The sequence below is a fragment of the Protomyctophum parallelum genome (genome assembly GCF_964188405.1).
Source record: "Protomyctophum parallelum genome assembly, chromosome: 2".
NCBI classification, from domain to species: domain Eukaryota; kingdom Metazoa; phylum Chordata; class Actinopteri; order Myctophiformes; family Myctophidae; genus Protomyctophum; species Protomyctophum parallelum.
The window spans coordinates 47,741,601-47,760,260 of NC_139699.1; the positions used below are offsets into that span (position 1 = coordinate 47,741,601).

At 44.7% G+C, this 18,660-nt stretch overlaps 1 protein-coding gene across 1 annotated transcript in view; it reads right to left on the bottom strand.

The window, feature by feature from the left end:
* The window catches only part of LOC310878927 (protein kinase C-binding protein NELL1-like), a gene marked incomplete at both ends in the record, with an annotated part of 351,954 nt that overhangs the window by 199,735 nt on the left and 133,559 nt on the right, over positions 1-18,660 (bottom strand). Inside the window, 3 exons of the mRNA XM_083793343.1 lie at positions 5,801-5,874; positions 6,947-7,049; positions 15,110-15,244. Coding sequence (XP_083649469.1) covers positions 5,801-5,874; positions 6,947-7,049; positions 15,110-15,244 — 312 coding nt within the window. The remainder of the gene's footprint in view (positions 1-5,800; positions 5,875-6,946; positions 7,050-15,109; positions 15,245-18,660) is intronic.

Here is an 18,660-nt window from a genome sequence, read left to right on the forward strand (position 1 = left end):
AGCGCGGCACTCGGTGCCGCGCTATGAGCTTGTAAACCTGCTATTTTCCAATATCTAAAGTATAACACAATGCTTGAAACACCAAGTTGAACTGAACTGAATTATATTCCACTTTGGATAACTCCATTATACTTAAACCAGCCAGCCAGCCAGGTTATAGTTACCAGCCCCGACTGTCAGGGCAGAATTAAGTATTCTCCTACCCCTTTGATAATGCTGCAGTCAACAGAGCTCCTGCTGCTGTTCTCATCTTAATTGAATGTCTCGAGTATTGTATTGGCACGTTGTTGGTTGGCGCAGACCACCCAAGGAGAAACAGGCAGTGGAAGAAACTAATAGGCAATTCACACTGAGACGGACTGAATCCGTTTCATTGGAACCGTTTCCGAATACGGTTGCCTGGCCATGATTCACATTGCTCGAGATTCAACAGTGCACCGGGTACACTTGAATAACACACTTTAATCCTCCAGATGGCGGTGTGCTTGATGGCTGGCACGCCCGGACACTGACCATAAACTCTGCGACATATTGTCTCAAATAAATCCAGACACACATTAGTTGCATTGCCTCTTTGCCGTTATACTACAGCCTGCCTGCTATTCACTGTGTCAGTCAGTTCTGTGCTCCAGTGTCGTGTTTGATATTAGTTTGCTATGGATTCTACCTTAGCATTATTGTTATTTTGTTTTACTTTGGAAACTATGCCAAGCAAAGCCCAAGAGCCACGTGTAGTCCGCAGAATAAGATCAGCGCGTACTGTGGTGCTGCGCGTATATGCAGATTCAACAGGAGACGTGCGGCGTTGAGAAATGCGCTGGTGTTATGCGTCGTGCAGCGTCTGTGTGTTTCTTTTTGTTGACGCTTGGCTCGTCGACTAGAGATTATGTCACGTTCATAAAAAGAAAGTCCACTTCCTTCTTTAGGTACACATGCATTCACATTGGAACGATCCGTATCTGAATACACTTCAACGGTCCAGAGACCCGCCCCCCATGCGGTCCCGGGGACGGTTGGGCGATCCGCTCCCGGGAACGGTACGCATCATTCACACTATCACAACATCTGCCAAGTGGTCCCGAGTGCGCACCCGGGACCATAGTGTGAATTGCCCCTAAAACAACAACAGGATGAGCTATACCAATCCAAAATGGAGACATACTGTATGGTTAAACTACTCTTTGGCTCAATCATACTATATCATACTATAATTCTAACAATGTCACACAGGCATTGACCATATGAATGTGGAGGGCGTAACGAAGCCCTTTTTTCGATTTGACACATTTATGATTATTAATGAATTGATTAGTCAATTACAAACGCACCCGGGTGCAGTACCCCCCACGGCCACAAGGGGTAAGGGCTAGTAAAGAAAAACAAAGAGAAAATGCAAATACATAAGATGAACTAAAAATGTGCTCAAACTCAAGAACCCAGAGAGATACAGACTGTATCCTCCTAAATGAAATGATAAAATACACAGACCCCAAATTCCAATTGGCTATATTAAAACACATTAACATCATCCTAAGTTCTGGGACTTTCCCCAGCATTTGGAATCAAGGACTATTACCGGCGCTCAACAAAAGTGGAGACAAATTCGACCCGAATGACTACATTTCCTCAGAGAAAAGAATATTCCGAGCCAATCCTGATTGGATTTCTAGTACCCAACTATCGTACAACAGACCACATTTCACCCTCAACACTCACACAATCGACAACCAAATAAACATTCTCTAACAGTATTGGGGGAAAGAAAATCAATGTACTGTACACAAACACCTGTGCTGTTTGGATTGGAGAAAAATCACACCGCAAGACTGGAGGATAGTGGAAATATCGTGGACTGAGCCACAGTGCTCCAGACTAGAGCCCTGTATTGGGAATGGATCTCACAGGAGCAGGCTGTTTTTAACTGCAGTGAGAGATAAAAAAAACAACAACAACTGGGAGTCCCGCAAAATCCTGCAATAAACTGAATGTATAGTGCAGGGGTTCTCAACGTTTTTGGCCGGGGACCCCCGGAAATGCTTTGGCAACACCCCGAGAGACCCCCGACCCCCATATAGTACTGTATGTAAACTCTTCATTTCCATTTTCCGGCCATTCAGTTGCAAAAAAACTATTAACTATTTGGGGACCCCCCAAAATAATTTGGCGACCCCCCGAGGGGTCGCAACCCACGGGTTGAGAACCCGTGGCGGAAGCATGCAACAGGGTGGGAGCACGGAGGAGCATAGTGTCAACAATCACAGCTCAAAAGAAGATCAAAGCAGAAGATTACAAAGCAAAAGCTAAAAAAAAAATGCAAAGGAGAAAATAATGTTACCGACAGGTAGGCTACAGAGCATGTCTTTATTGATATTCTACTGTCAAGCAGCCGAGTTTACCATGTCGCTGTCCATGGTGCTGGAATGACCTCACCGTCTTTAGTTTACCATGTCACTGTCCATGGTGCTGGAATGACCTCACTGTCTTTAGTTTACCATGTCACTGTCCATGGTGCTGGAATGACCTCACTGCTGTCTTTAGTTTACCATGTCACTGTCCATGGTGCTGGAATGACCTCACTGTCTTTAGTTTACCATGTCGCTGTCCATGGTGCTGGAATGACCTCACTGTCTTTAGTTTACCATGTCACTGTCCATGGTGCTGGAATGACCTCACTGTCTTTAGTTTACCATGTCGCTGTCCATGGTGCTGGAATGACCTCACTGTCTTTAGTTTACCATGTCACTGGCCATGGTGCTGGAATGGGCTCACTGTCTTTAGTTTACCATGTCACTGTCCATGGTGCTGGAATGACCTCACCGTCTTTAGTTTACCATGTCACTGTCCATGGTGCTGGAATGACCTCACTGTCTTTAGTTTACCATGTCACTGTCCATGGTGCTGGAATGACCTCACTGCTGTCTTTAGTTTACCATGTCACTGTCCATGGGGCTGGAATGACCTCACTGTCTTTAGTTTACCATGTCGCTGTCCATGGTGCTGGAATGACCTCACTGTCTTTAGTTGACCATGTCACTGTCCATGGTGCTGGAATGACCTCACTGTCTTTAGTTTACCATGTCACTGTCCATGGTGCTGGAATGACCTCACTGCTGTCTTTAGTTTACCATGTCACTGTCCATGGTGCTGGAATGACCTCACTGCTGTCTTTAGTTTACCATGTCGCTGTCCATGGTGCTGGAATGACCTCACTGTCTTTAGTTTACCATGTCGCTGTCCATGGTGCTGGAATGACCTCACTGTCTTTAGTTTACCATGTCGCTGTCCATGGTGCTGGAATGGGCTCACTGTCTTTAGTTTACCATGTCACTGTCCATGGTGCTGGAATGACCTCACCGTCTTTAGTTTACCATGTCACTGTCCATGGTGCTGGAATGACCTCACTGTCTTTAGTTTACCATGTCACTGTCCATGGTGCTGGAATGACCTCACCGTCTTTAGTTTACCATGTCACTGTCCATGGTGCTGGAATGACCTCACCGACTTTAGTTTACCATGTCACTGTCCATGGTGCTGGAATGACCTCACTGTCTTTAGTTTACCATGTCACTGTCCATGGTGCTGGAATGGCCTCACTGTCTTTAGTTTACCATGTCACTACTGTCCATGGTGCTGGAATGGCCTCACTGTCTTTAGTTTACCATGTCACTGTCCATGGTGCTGGAATGGCCTCACTGTCTTTAGTTTACCATGTCACTGTCCATGGTGCTGGAATGACCTCACTGTCTTTAGTTTACCATGTCACTGTCCATGGTGCTGGAATGGCCTCACTGTCTTTAGTTTACCATGTCACTACTGTCCATGGTGCTGGAATGGCCTCACTGTCTTTAGTTTACCATGTCACTGTCCATGGTGCTGGAATGGCCTCACTGTCTTTAGTTTACCATGTCACTGTCCATGGTGCTGGAATGACCTAGGACTAGAGATGGTAATAATGTGGGATTATAGGCTACTGGTCTGAATCATACTTACATTTTGGGTGGGAGGTCATAAATTAAACTATTAAACATGGGCGGGAATGGTCAGAAGTCCAATGTGAAGTCCAATGTGAGGGAAGCAGGCGTAAGAAAACGGTGCCACGCAGGGCTCTGCTAAAGACCGAGGAAGCATCACAGACTGCGTTAGCTACACTTCAAAGAGGGCCAACAAAAACCACAGGGTGTGTTTTCTGCATTTCATTTTACACAGCCCCCTTGGCTCACCTCGCTGTGTCTCTCTCTCCGTGTGCCTGTGCATTTATTCATTGTCGCTCAGACACCTCCCCTTCCACCTCTCCTGCTGCGAGGGGGAGATGACGGAGAGGGATGGAAGGTCATGGTGCTAATCAACAGTCAGCAGGCAAAGCCTCAGCACTGGCACATATCACACACACACACCACCTCCCTCTCACTACCACCCACACACACGCACCACCTCCCCCCACACATGCACCACCTCCCTCCCACCACCACCCCACACACACACAGCCAAACAAGCACGCGCGGGTCGCGCGCGCGCACACACACACACAACTTGAACATGTACTCCCTCCCTCTGCGCCTCCCCCGAACCTAAGCCCACATCCCCATGGAGAGATCAAATGATCAGAGGAGTATTTTTTTTTTAGTAAAGCCTTTCTGACAGACTTCCTCCTGATAAGAGAGTCCAAAGGTCACGCAAACCACTACTGGTAAGACCTGGAACACTGTGTTATTGTCCTGACATCCACTGTCGTTATGGGATTGTTTAGGACGCGCACATGCACGCGCACGCGCACACACACACACACACACACACACACACACACACACACACACACACACACACACACACACACACACACACACACACACACACACACACACACACACACACACACACACACACACACACACACACACACACACACACACACAAATTGCCAATTTACCATCCATCCAGGCGTATAAGTGATGTCTGTAATTGCCTGAAACCCGGCTTACATATAACAATACAGTGATGGGTTTTTTCAGGTCTCAAAAGGCTAATGAGGAGCACTGGGAATACTCTGTTAGTTAGTTTGTAACCAATTATACGCATGACACGTGCATTTTCTCCTTTTTAAAACGATGTTCTTAGAAGATAAATGGCTTCTGAGTGAGGGGAGATCACCTTTTTGTCTTCCCTGTGCCGCAGCGTAGACTTTAATTATAACGTACACAGAGATGATGTCACAATCTAAAACAGCCCTTTGTTGCCATGCTAATAAATTATTCACGTGACCTGGCTATCTCTCCAGCAGAGGGAACAAACAAAGGGAGATTGAACAGATTGGGGAGGGACTGGGAACTAATAAGGCCTGCTAGCTAATTGAATAACACAGATTAGTCCACCGCAGACGGCCATTACACAGAGGGGACAGCCGGCGTTGTGTTGGACGCCGTAGTGTTTGGGCTGCATCTAGCCAACTCTGTGCTGGGGGTAACTTTACAATTATGGTGCATGGGATAGCACAGAGGAGGAGGAGAGGAGAGGAGAGGAGAGGAGAGGAGAGGAGAGGAGAGGAGAGGAGAGGAGAGGAGAGGAGAGGAGAGGAGAGGAGAGGAGAGGAGAGGAGAGGAGAGGAGAGGAGAGGAGAGGAGAGGAGAGGAGAGGAGAGGAGAGGAGAGGAGAGGAGAGGAGAGGAGAGGAGAGGAGAGGAGAGGTTCCTGCTGTATTATGCATGTGCAGATTTGCTGTAATCAAACGCCACGAGACACAAACACAGGAACATCACAGAACATCCAGCACATGTTCCACTTCAAAGGGGGGGGGGGGGGATTACCTTGCATTCCCTGCAGCTCTTGGACAAAAAGCGCTGGCCCTCGGACAACGTCTGGCCCATGTAGGTGCATTTAGCTGTGGGAAGAAATAGCAATTACTTCATGACATCTTGATAAGGATATGCCCGAGGAAATAATTAGATAAGATTAAGATTTAGATTAAGTTCCAACAGTCATTCCAACAACAGTCGAAATGCCACAAAATGCGTTTAACACTAGAAGGAAGATAGTTTCCCAGCTTCAAGTTCTGTAGTTAATTAAGTTCAAAACAAAGTTGAGCTTCGTTAGCATGCATGAACAATATATTAAGAATACAACAGGGAGGACCCTTCTGCATAATCCTCTGAGGCAGAAATAGAAAATTAAGCTATATATCATCTTCATATAGCTTGTGAAGCCCTGCTTTTCCTCCTCTCCAGGGTGCAGGACTAGCCGAGCTTCTCTGTGCCAGGGTTCTGATATCTCACAGGGGAGGATGCTGGGAGGGTAGGACAAATTATTCAAAAACCCCTCCCCAAATGTACCCCTTGGGGGACTTTGTGGTTTGGCAGTCTGGGCGAACGAGACACTGTTCTTGCCAGAACTGTGAATAGCTTTGAGACTCTTGACAGTTGCGTCACACCACCCAAGAATATCCAGAACTGGCCGACCCTGTATCTTAACTTAGATGGACACAAGAAGACGCTCTGTGCTCTGAGGGCAAATGTCTGGAAGGTATATCCTTTTTATAATAAAAAAAAACAACGTAAAAGTGACCTGATTTTAAACATGTGGTCCACATAATTCCTATTCACGGCAATTACTGTAAAAGCAGTGGTGACCATGCTTGCAAGGCGATGTCGAGTTGACTTTGGTTAGTCGAGGTGTGAAAAGTATGTCTGCATGCCAACCAAATCACACTGGCATTGTCCCAAAATATAGTTTTTTTTATCAGCAATGGTTATTATTTTTGAAAGATGTGGAATGTATACGGTATTTAATTATTTATTTGCTGTATGCTTTTGCTGCGAGACGAGGTGATGTCCGGACACTGAATGCTGCATGTGGGTTGTTGTGTTGTGTCATCATATGTGATTGACGGCCACCCTTGTCAATTCCCCATTCTCTTTGATCCAGTCAACAAGGAAGTTTGTAGGCCTCGTACTTACGTCTGCATTTTCTACAGCAGGTACCATCGACGTGCACAGGTAGTGAGTCCTCTGAGCAGTTTGTTGGCGGACAGAAGATTCTACGGCACTCCACCACACCATTCTGTTAAACAAAAATGCATTTTATTTTACTAAAACAAAGAACAAACCATCAGAAACAGGGAGAGAATGAGTTCTGAACTTCTGACACATATACAGTATAGTGAGTATACGCTGCTGCGTCTCACCTTACACCCAGACATTCACGGAATATACTGTAACATAAATAATGCTGTATAGTGGTTTTCCTTCCCTACTCTAGAGGCGAGGAGAGAGGCCGCCGCTCTAGGGGAATTTAATCGGCTACTGAGAGAAGGGACCAGTCCAATGATCCAGAGCCTAGACTACAAAGACAAGTCGCTACAATCTGAGGAATGGGAGGACACTCACTAAACCTTTGAGTTAGACGCAAAGGCACCAGAGCCTCCCAAGAGCATACAAGCTTTACCAGAAGTAAAGAAGTAACCTTTTTAAGGGACCATGTCCGAAGAGAGTTTTTGGTATAACTATATATTGTGATATTCTTATTTTGTGTCATTATTTGCTACACTGTTGCTTGTCAAGTTTGAGTATTGAATGTTTAATGGATCACAGATTGGCATTTCCGTACATACACGCCTAGAAAACCCCAAAATCTAACACTGAAATCCTCCCCAGAGACAGTGACGGAGCCATCTCTACCGAACTTAATCCATGAGAGACACCACCGAGCGAGCTAAAGCGAGCAAGTTGCCGTGTCGAACGCTGCGAAGTTCGGTAGAGCAGACTCAGCCCCATCCGAGTTGTAACCCAATAGAGCGTCGCAGTCCCCTTTCATGACGACGCCAGGCCCAGGAAATGAATCCCAATGCATTTTTCCCATAGTATTTATTTAAAGACCTCGTACGAAGCCAACTCTCGTGACAAATCATGACAACAAACACAATATTTTGGACCAAACGAATAATTACAAAGAAGAAAAACAACAACAAAAGTGTTGTAACCTGCCGTTTCTTTCTACTTTCTAATTCTTTGTTTGGCCCAAAACATTGTGTTTGTCATGATTTGTCACGACAAGAGTTGGCTTTGTCCGCGGCGTAAACGTCTTTAAATAAATACTTTCTGAAAAGTCTATGAGGAAAATGAACGGGGATTTATTTTCTGGGTCTCACGAGGGACTGCGACGCTCTATAGTAATAGTACAGAATCGTAAATAATGTCAAACCCAATCTCAACCAAACACAGTGAAATAGCACGGCTTGACAATTCCGTACATACAATACTAGTGAAAGCCACGCGCAGTCAATATAGTAGTAGTGTAAAATGTATGGATTTTGGGGTTTTCTAGGCGTGAATGTATGGAATTGCCAATCCGTGCTATTTCCCCGTGTTTGGGTGAGATCGGGCTGCTGTCAAATGAAGGCTCAGACGAAGCCCAATTAACTCAAAATACTATAACAAACAAACAAAAAAATCGTGCATATACAGTATAACACAAAACATAAACAATGCAATTATGAAATGCACACCTAACCGCACTGCCAAGCAAATGACAAGTTGCTTCTGTATGATTTGCATCAACCCCTTTCTATGCAAATGAGCTTCATTGCAAAAAGAAAAACACCCAATGTGCAAAACAGCAGCAATAAATGTTCACACAGAGTGTCTTTAGAGAGTTGGTGGTAACTGAAATACATTTCTAAGGGCTTTGACGCCCATACGTTCCAGTGGTCACGGCAGAGGATCACGGATTTGTCAAAATGTGGTATACAGTTATATGCCATTGATACTGACTGAAATCCTTTTTAAACCATTCTGGTTTTGCGAATATTGGAAAATGTAGTACTGAAATCAACCAGCAGTGGAGCAGTTAAGTATGTTTTTATAATTGGCCTGTGTGGGACGGGTTTTGTTTGTGCGTGTGCTCTAGGCATGTGGAAAATAATAGATACGTATCGATTCATCGATTATGACGTGCGCGATGCGAGTGAATCGGTTCATTCACTGTGTATCGGTAAAATTGACGGGTGAAATCTCGATGCATCGTTTGCGGAGTGCTTGCATCGGTAAAATCCGTGGTTGCACCGTTTTTTCATGGTAAATTTCACCCTATGCTGTGTTTCCGAGGCGCATTGAACGTACCATCAAAAAAGGTCTCTCGCAGCGCACACAGTCAGTGAACAGAAGCTACCGTACGACGGTGCAGTCAGAGTAGACGCGTTGAGACAACAAACGGACTCAGACTATAAAGAGCACCCGCGAGTCGCAACTAACAGAAGTGAGCCCCACGCATTAAACAAGAAGCACCACCTTTACTCTTTAGCTTTATAAAATAGCTGTCCGAGTAGCTTTGTCCGTCGATCAGTTGACTTTTCACTGTAGCGCTGCGTGCTGGACTGCTCGTAATGAATCTGATCCACACTCCACAGCTGTGCTTGCTGATTATCCGACACAAATCTGAGTTGCGATCATCATCAATTTGTAATTAAAGAAAGCTTCTGCAGTCTGCACACACGTTACGCCACAGCAGGGTGTACTGCTTGCGTTGCGTTTAAAGTCGTTTACAACTTTCCACTGTCCAGCTTTCCCCTGCTGTTCTCTGGGATAGAAGCCTTATTTATATTCTGCAGCAAGACGGTGTCGCACGCCTAAAATTGCAGATCCACAAGCTCACAGCGGGGCGTGGATGAGACGCGTTGTGAGCTTGTACATCTGCTTATATACATACATGTTAATAATACATGCAGGCCAGGGTCTTCAATGCTTTTCAGGTCAAGCCAAGGACCACTTAGCTGAGAGTGAGAGATCAAGTAGGGACCCCCACTATAGGCCTACATAGGCAATTATATTATAAAACCGTTGCAGATTAAACTAGACATAGACTTGTTTGACAGCACTACAAGTGTGACCTGTAATTTTTGTTTTGTTGGTAACATTAATTGATGAACTGATGAATGATTAAATGATGGCTATTACATTTTAATCTCTTGAACCCTCTATACTCAAAACCTCAAATTGACCTTTGAGATATAATAATTATACTATAGCCTATGATTATTAGTAATCTAACAATTCCACAATAACCAGCAGAGAGCAGACCCTTTGTTTACTTACAGAATTCTATAAGTTGGGTTGTTTGAGATGCAGAGCTATAATACTAACCTACAGTAAAACAATAAATTGCTTTGAATTTAAATGTAATGCATTTTTACATGTTTTGGGAAATTAATAGAGCTTTAATATAAATCCTTTCTATTGTGATGAATCGCCATCAAATCGCATCGTATCGGTAGAGGGGTGAATCGCATCGTATCACATTGATTTGAACTAAATGGTTATCGCATCGCATCGGGAAGAGGGAGAATCGTATCGCATCGTATCGCCAGGGGATTCCATGTATCTCTAATGTATCGCATCGCTGGCAGTGCATCGAGATGCGTATCGAATCGTGAGATGAGACGAGATTCACATGCCTAGTGTGCTCCCAATGCTGAAAGGCACGAAAAATGGCCGAGTGTGTGTTCACAATACACAAACATAATAGGTAAACTTCTTGGGCTACCGATTACACCTTGACCTCCTTTGTTTAATAATACATACATACATACATAATTACATTTTTATCCCACGATTTTGCAATCAATTTTTTTCACTCAGTGTCAATTCTAATCCTGGGTGCTAGACTCTCTCTGCCAACCTGGGGAGAGCAACGGACTGACCTCATGCTTCCTTCTATGCATGAGGAGACCAAGCCGCTTCTTTTCACCCGACAGGGGGGAGTTTCCCCGGTTGGACATAGCGTGTCGAAGGACCACGTTATTCCGACCAGTTCCTTTCCACTCCATCAGGCTGGCCAGGGAGAAGCAGTTTAGAGACCAGGATCATTTTTTGCGAGGGTACCTATACCCTTAACCTGACTCCGCCAGATGGTGACAGTATTGAGTTCACAAGTTCCCTCCTCCTACCTGCATCTGGTCTCTCTCAAGCAGAAACGATGAACCCGAAGCAGCGGGACAAAAAAATATCCATAATTTTCGAGTTGTAGTCCTGATAGGTTGTGTTTACATTTGCGCTGTGGCACAGCTACAATATGTCACCAGTCTCGCGTTGATCCCGCCTCTAGCGGCCGCATACGGTCGCATATCGCTCCGATCAGCATTTGATCGGAGTACATCGTCTCTGCCCGAGAGAGACCAGATGGGAGCAGGAGGAGGCACTCACTACTGCCATCATCTGACGGAGTCAGGTGGGGACTAGGTGCTTTTGGCTTTCGCCATTTTCTTTTTATTGACAGAGCGATAGATGAAAGTAGGCGGACAGGAAATGCGGAGAGAGATGGGACACACACACACACACGCAGTAAAGGCCGCCGGGATTGGGAGCCGGCAGCTCGCTGTCAGACTGGATTACCAACCAAAGGTGCAAGGTGCCTGGACCGCTACACCAGCCGCCCGGGCCGGCACTAGGCACTTTTGTCAACCCCACCCAAGGTTTGGGCACTGATGACGCGCAGGAGAGAACACGCCCCCCAGCCCAGCACCCACAGCATCTCCAGCAGGAATGAAACGCAGGACTGTCTTTCTAGCTGTGACGTTACAGCGCTACCGACTGCGCCACTGCTATAACCTGACCATGGACGTACAGTAGAGTAATCACACAATCATCATACAGTGTGATATACCGAGGCAGTTGTTCCAGGGGTCCCTGGAGACCTATACGTTCATGTTCATGGCTGATATCACTCTCTCAGCATGTGCTATACGGTATTTCATTTCATGAGTCATCTGAAATGGGGTCACCCACTCCCCCCCCCTGGGGACTCTGCGGTTATCAGTTAATGACATGTCCGCAGGAGGAAATCAGGAGGGTTAAACTCCCCTGTGCACTTGATGTATGCAATGATGCAGCGAGCCTAATTCCCCCTAGGAATTTGACACAATCTTTGAGAGGCTTGCAGCTCTCACGCAGAAAGTGAGGGTGAGCTTGTTAGGAAGTATAGGAGGGAAGACGGAGAAGAGGAAATGGAAAGAGACGTTGTGTGGATGTCAGTGAAGGACGGGGAGAGGAGAGCTAGTGGGGATGAAGACCGACACTAGGACCGTGCTGTTATAGGGATGACAGTGGGGCTGTTGAGGGACATTGTCAGGTGACACCACAATGTCCTGCAGTTGAATGAGCAGAGGTTGTGGTGGCTTTGTGGTCGGACATCCAAGGACAAGAAAGAAGAGAGGGAGAGGAATTAACTTCATTAAAAAATAATTTAGACATACAAATGTGACCAGTGCCAACAAAACATGCCTCATGTCGCCTTTTCCATTTTTCAGATTTTTACAGATTATTAAAGTACAGAATGTAAGCTTTCATATGATGTATCATTCAATGAAATTGGACAATAATTGAAGGAGATATAACCATTTTAAAATGACTGGGGCCTTTCACCCAAAGCTGAGAAAAGCCCTTTTCAATATTCACAACATTTTATCACCTTAGAGCTGGACAGAAGTGGGTGTGACAATGGGAGGGACAAGAGACAATAGGACGTTTTAGCTGTCAACAGTGCAACACTAGAAACACTGACATGTTTAAGCCAGTAGAACAAACAATGCAATTTGTAAGGTGCCCCAATAAACCCTTTTGAAAGTACTAAGTATTAAATACTAAGTATAAGTATTCAAGTATTAAATATTAAGTTAAGTGTTCAATTTAACTTATACACTACCTGGTTGTAAATAGCTGCAGTACACCATTTTATGCAGGTCTACTTTAAGCAATCAAAGTCAGACAATTGACCCAGTATTTTAAATAAATAAAATCGACGCATCAGGCTATGATGTTGTGCGCTTGTAGATTTGCTATTTTAATAAACAGATCTGTCCACATGCAGTCACAATGCCTGGTTTCATTTATAGTAATTCCTGTGCATTCGATGGGTGGATTCATACTACATCGGGTGTCTATTTAGTGTGCAAGGCTTACATCCGGTCTAAAGCCCACCCACTGTATGCCCTGATTTATATACACAATACATACACGATCCGTATCCTCCCCTCACCGGATGTTGAATTAACAGTACTAACGGCCGTATTTGAAAAGACGTAGCTCTTTGCTGGGTGCGCGAGGAAAAAAAAATTCCGACATTTCCTTTTCAATTGATACCGTTTCTTAGAGACGGCCTACACAAACGTTCTATATACCAAATGAAAGCCTGCATTTCATAGTTTACATAGTATATAACCTTTTTTTAAATGAGCAAGAAATGAGCGAGTTGTGATTAAAAGAAAAGACGTGTGATCTCTTTGCTCTTTAACACACGACACAAACGGCTAACTAGGCTAGCTAGCTTCTAGCCTGTTGTTTGTTGGTGAAAGACTCCAAGCTGGGAAGTGTATTTCAGCGAGTAGCTATACGTGGTTTTGTTTATTTTCTGTAAAGTCTAACCCAAATGCCCAGAATACTTCTGTGTTTACAAACACAAGCACGCTAATGGGCGGTGATCAGAGCGTGAAACCTGAGGACAAAGAGATTACAGGACCAATCGTAACCAACATGCAAATCTCGGAACTGCGCTCTTCTGCCTCCAGAAACTTGTTAAAAAACAAGCCCACTTTGATGTATAAATGTATACATTTCATTTGCCCAAATGAACAATCTGTTTGAATGAAAACCTTCTTCAACATTCAAACTGTATTAATATGAAAAAAAAAGAAAATCACATAAAAAAAAAAAACGAGTTTATTTATTGATTTAAGGCATGTTCATTCTGGCGACATGAGGCACATTCTGCTGGCCTGGGTCACAAATGTCTTCTAAACCATGACAGTTTTCTGAAAAACCTCATGTTTCCGTCAGTTGTGCTCAAACTATTTCATGTCAAAGACACCCAGAAATATATGTGATTGGCTGCCGACCCCCCATCTAAAAATATATTGTTCCAGGGACCCCCCCTGGAAGAAAAGATTTGAGTTAAAAACTTTGGTTCCGAAAGAATATATTTAAAGATTTGGGCCACATTTTCACGATTTTTCAAAAAATAGCAGACCTACCCAGTATTCAGGGTTTGGCATGATAAGGGACTAGAGGACCAGCTTGCTAAACTGTCACATTTCTTTAGATTTTTACAAATCCGTCATTATGTAACAAAGAACATGCAAGCCCCTAGGACATCCTTCCTGGAAAATATTCTTACACATCCTGTGCCAGAAAGATTTATTTCCTATCGGTATGAATGCTTTGATGTAAGTTCAAACCACTCCACTGATCATATTCAAAGGCAGTGGCAGATTGACTTGGAATGTCAGATAGAAGACAAATACAACATTTTACACAGACTCCATTATACACCTCTACTGAGAAGCAAGCTTTGTCTCAGCTCTCCTAAATGTAATAAATGTGACACAGAAGTTGGTACATAATATGCACATATGCTTTGGAAATGTACAAAGATACAGGTGTTTTGGAATGAGGTGAAGAATGAGCTGGACACCTTGATTGGATATAATTTGAACTTGTCACCTCTCCAGCGTGTACTAGCAGCTAAGGTATACAGTGCAAGGACCAGACACAACACCAAATTGGTTGGAATACTCTCATACATAGCGAGAAAGGCTATACTCAAGCTTTGGATTCATAGAGACGTTCCTATAGTGGAAGGTAATGACTGTGGTTCCTCTGGAGAAACTGACTTATCTCCTCTGCAATAACATGAAAGGGTTCAACGAAGGTATACAGATACAGTGGACCCTTCTAGTCTGCGCTTCAATGTACCTTATTGAACGGTAGTGAATAACAAAGACTCCGGTGACCTGGAATGTACAATCATGTCAAGACTGTGGTCTACTCGGTTTGTCTCGTTTTTTTTTTTTTTTTTTTTTTTTCATTTGTCTGTGCATTGTAATGTCCGTATTGGGGAACTAGTTTTCCTATGTTGAACAGCTGTGAAATTTCAGAGCCTCAATAAAATACATTGAAAAAAGAATAGCAGCATGGCGGGTACAGAGTGCAGTGCTACGAGCTTGTAGGTCAGCTGGTAGATCTGCTTTTTTTTTCAATAGCTAAAGTATAACATAATGCTTAAAACACCTAAAGGGGTTCCCGCCCCAAAATGGGTTTTATTAAGGAAGGAAGGGGGCGTGGGGTGACACTGACCTTGCAGGCACAGTTCCTGCAGTTCTCGGGCTCGACCCACAGCTCCATGTCCCTGTACACCAGGCCGTTGGCGGAGCACGTCCTCTCACAGTGACAGCCCTCCAGCTGGGTTAGCCTGGACTCAGCGTAGTTCAACTGCAGTGCACACATGCACGGACGCGTACACATGCGCGCGCGCGCACACACACACACACACACACACACACACACACACACAGGAGGACACATGAGCGCACACGCCGCCAAAACAGACCGATCAACATGTTTATGCATGTACGTGACAGACACACATGCACATACACAAGGCCATGTATGCAGACACACACATATATACGTACATATACTGTACAGACAGACAGACACAGACACAGACACAGACACAGACACACACACACACACACACACACACACACACACAGTGTACACACACACACACACACACACGCACACACACACACGCGCTCGCTCTAGTGGTATCAGAACATTTGCCAAATTGCACTTGCACATTTAAATGGTCTTTCTGCAGCTGCAGATCCATTCATTAGGAGATGGAGGTGAAGTAGGTGTCATTCATCTCACTCTCCAAGCCTCAGAGAACAGATCAACCCTAGTAGTGCCTCATTATATGCATGTACAGTAACCATATACTCCCTCCCTGCCTCACTATATGCATGTACAGAAACCATATACTCCCTCCCTGCCTCACTATATGCATGTACAGTAACCATATACTCCCTCCCTGCATCACTATATGCATGTACAGTAACCATATAGTACTCCCTCCCTGCCTCACTATATGCATGTACAGTAACCATATACTCCCTCCCTGCCTCACTATATGCATATACAGTAACCATATACTCCCTCCCTGCCTCACTATATGCATGTACAGTAACCATATACTCCCTCCCTGCCTCACTATATGCATGTACAGTAACCATATAGTACTCCCTCCCTGCCTCACTATATGCATATACAGTAACCATATACTCCCTCCCTGCCTCACTATATGCATGTACAGTAACCATATACTCCCTCCCTGCCTCACTATATGCATATACAGTAACCATATACTCCCTCCCTGCCTCACTATATGCATGTACAGTAACCATATAGTACTCTCTCCCTGCCTCACTATATGCATGTACAGTAACCATATAGTACTCTCTCCCTGCCTCACTATGTGCATATACAATAACCTGGAGGACATAAGGGTCAGGACAGCTGCAGAATTATGCTCACGAACACACACTATATAAAGACACACACACACACACACACACACACACACACACACACACACACACACACACACACACACACACACACACACACACACACACACACACACACACACACACACACACACACACACACACACACACACACACACACAGGACAGCTCTTGCAACTGACCCCCAGGTTGTGATCAAAGCCCCGTTAAAAGGGTCAAAGCATGAAAGTCTAGCTCCCGATGATCTAAAGTGGTCTTGCCACACCGGCCTGCCCATTACAGTCCTATACACATGAAAATGCTCAGTGTTAATGTATCCCTCTGGGACTCAGAAAGTGTATCAATGTAGCCGAACGGACCCTTGTGGACATTTGTACAATCTCTGAGTTAAATTAACACTTAACATTGACTGTGTACATTGCGCCCCTGTTGCTCCCTGAGAGCCCACAGGCATGGAATTGGACAGACGGAGGATTGTTAAACGATAGAGAACTGCAAAGTGTTGGATGTCAGTGGGGTACCACATTCCCCTGGGTTGCAATGTACACTGCTAGCTGTGTTACTATAACAGTATAACACTTATTAGTATGGAACATATGGAATCATGGATGTGGAACATAATGTTAACACAATCTGTCTTTCTATCTACACTGCAGTGTTGTTTTTGGCAGCACATTTCTATTTTAGTTTTAGTCATACTCTTGAAACGTTTTCATTTAGTTTTAGTCAATTTTTTTGTCACCCGGAATGTCTTAGTGTTAGTCTAGTTTTAGTCGACTAAATATCATAAGATTTTTGTCGACTAAATCTACAGTTGATTTAGTCGCCTGAAATTGTATTTTGTCGGGCCTTGATGCCGTCATAATGACTGATTTTACACTTAGCCGATCTACAAGCTCAAGCACATCACGTAGTCGATGTGCATCACCCCCCCCAGTTCCCCCCCCCCAGTCTCTCCATGCCACAGGATGAGAGAAAAGCCACTTAGTGCTGGAGATGACAACAACCGCCCTGCCTCCCTCCCTCACCCACTCTGCTGTCTAGGAGCAATGGACGGACACAGGTGGGAAGCGCTCGTAGTGTCCATTCCAGTGTGTGTGTGTGTGTGTGTGGAGGAACACACCGGTCGGTGTCATATACTGTAGTAATGTGTCATACTGTAGTAGGTAATGTGTCATTCTCATTTTAAGTAAATGTAGTTAGTTACTTTACACCACTGAGCGCATGCTAATGATCGGGCTCACGTGTGTAATCTCTGCACACTTACACGCAGGGTGTTTGCTTTCGACCAGCCTCACGTTCTCATGTAGAATCACCAGTGTCGGGCATCGTTACTTTCTAAAGTAACGTCGTCAGGTTACTGGATTACTGCCCATAAAAATAATCCCTTACCGTTACAGATTACCTTCTGAGAAAAGTAACAAGTTATTAGATTATTTTCCGTTACCCGACAATTAAACCCCATTTTCAATGCTTGCGCAAGTTGTTTACATTGTAGGCTATTAGGCTACTGCCTACCGTCATTGCGCCGCATTATTACGGCCCTAATTAACTATGGTTAAAAAGCATGGACTGACCATAGACAATCTCCCCTTTACAGCTATCTTTATTAACGAATATCATTCGCCAGCCTATACACGTAGCGTCGGACTGGACAGAAAGGCTGTTGCGCTGCACTCCAACCAGCCAGCAGCGTGCATAATGCCCTCTCCACGGCACGCACCGTGGCGCATGAACAACACCACCACCACCACCATGGAATCATGTACACAAACACATGAACAACACCACCACCACCACCACCATGGAATCATGTACACAAACACATGAACAACACCACCACCACCACCATGGAATCATGTACACAAACACATGAACAACACCACCACCACCACCATGGAATCATGTACACAAACACATGCTATATAAAGACAACCACACAAGCAGATGCTCATGTGCAATGACACGCAAACACACGGGTTAAGTATGAGCGCACACACACATACGCAATTTTATTTCATAGGCGAATACACACGCTCGCATATGATCACGTTCTCGCAGTCCCCTGAACACGCACAAACGCACGCACACTTTTCTAAATGGTCATCCTGCTCCCTGTGGTGTGTGAGTGATGTTGTGACTTAGAGATTGTAGGACACCTGTCACCCTCCTGGTGTGGGTGTGTGGGTGTGTGCGTGCGTAGCGTGCGTAGCGTGCGTAGCGCTGCACACACAAAGTCAGACAAAATCACAGTCACCAAAAATGTGACTGCCATCGAAGTGATATTTTACAGCTGGCTGACTTTGTGTGTCTTTTA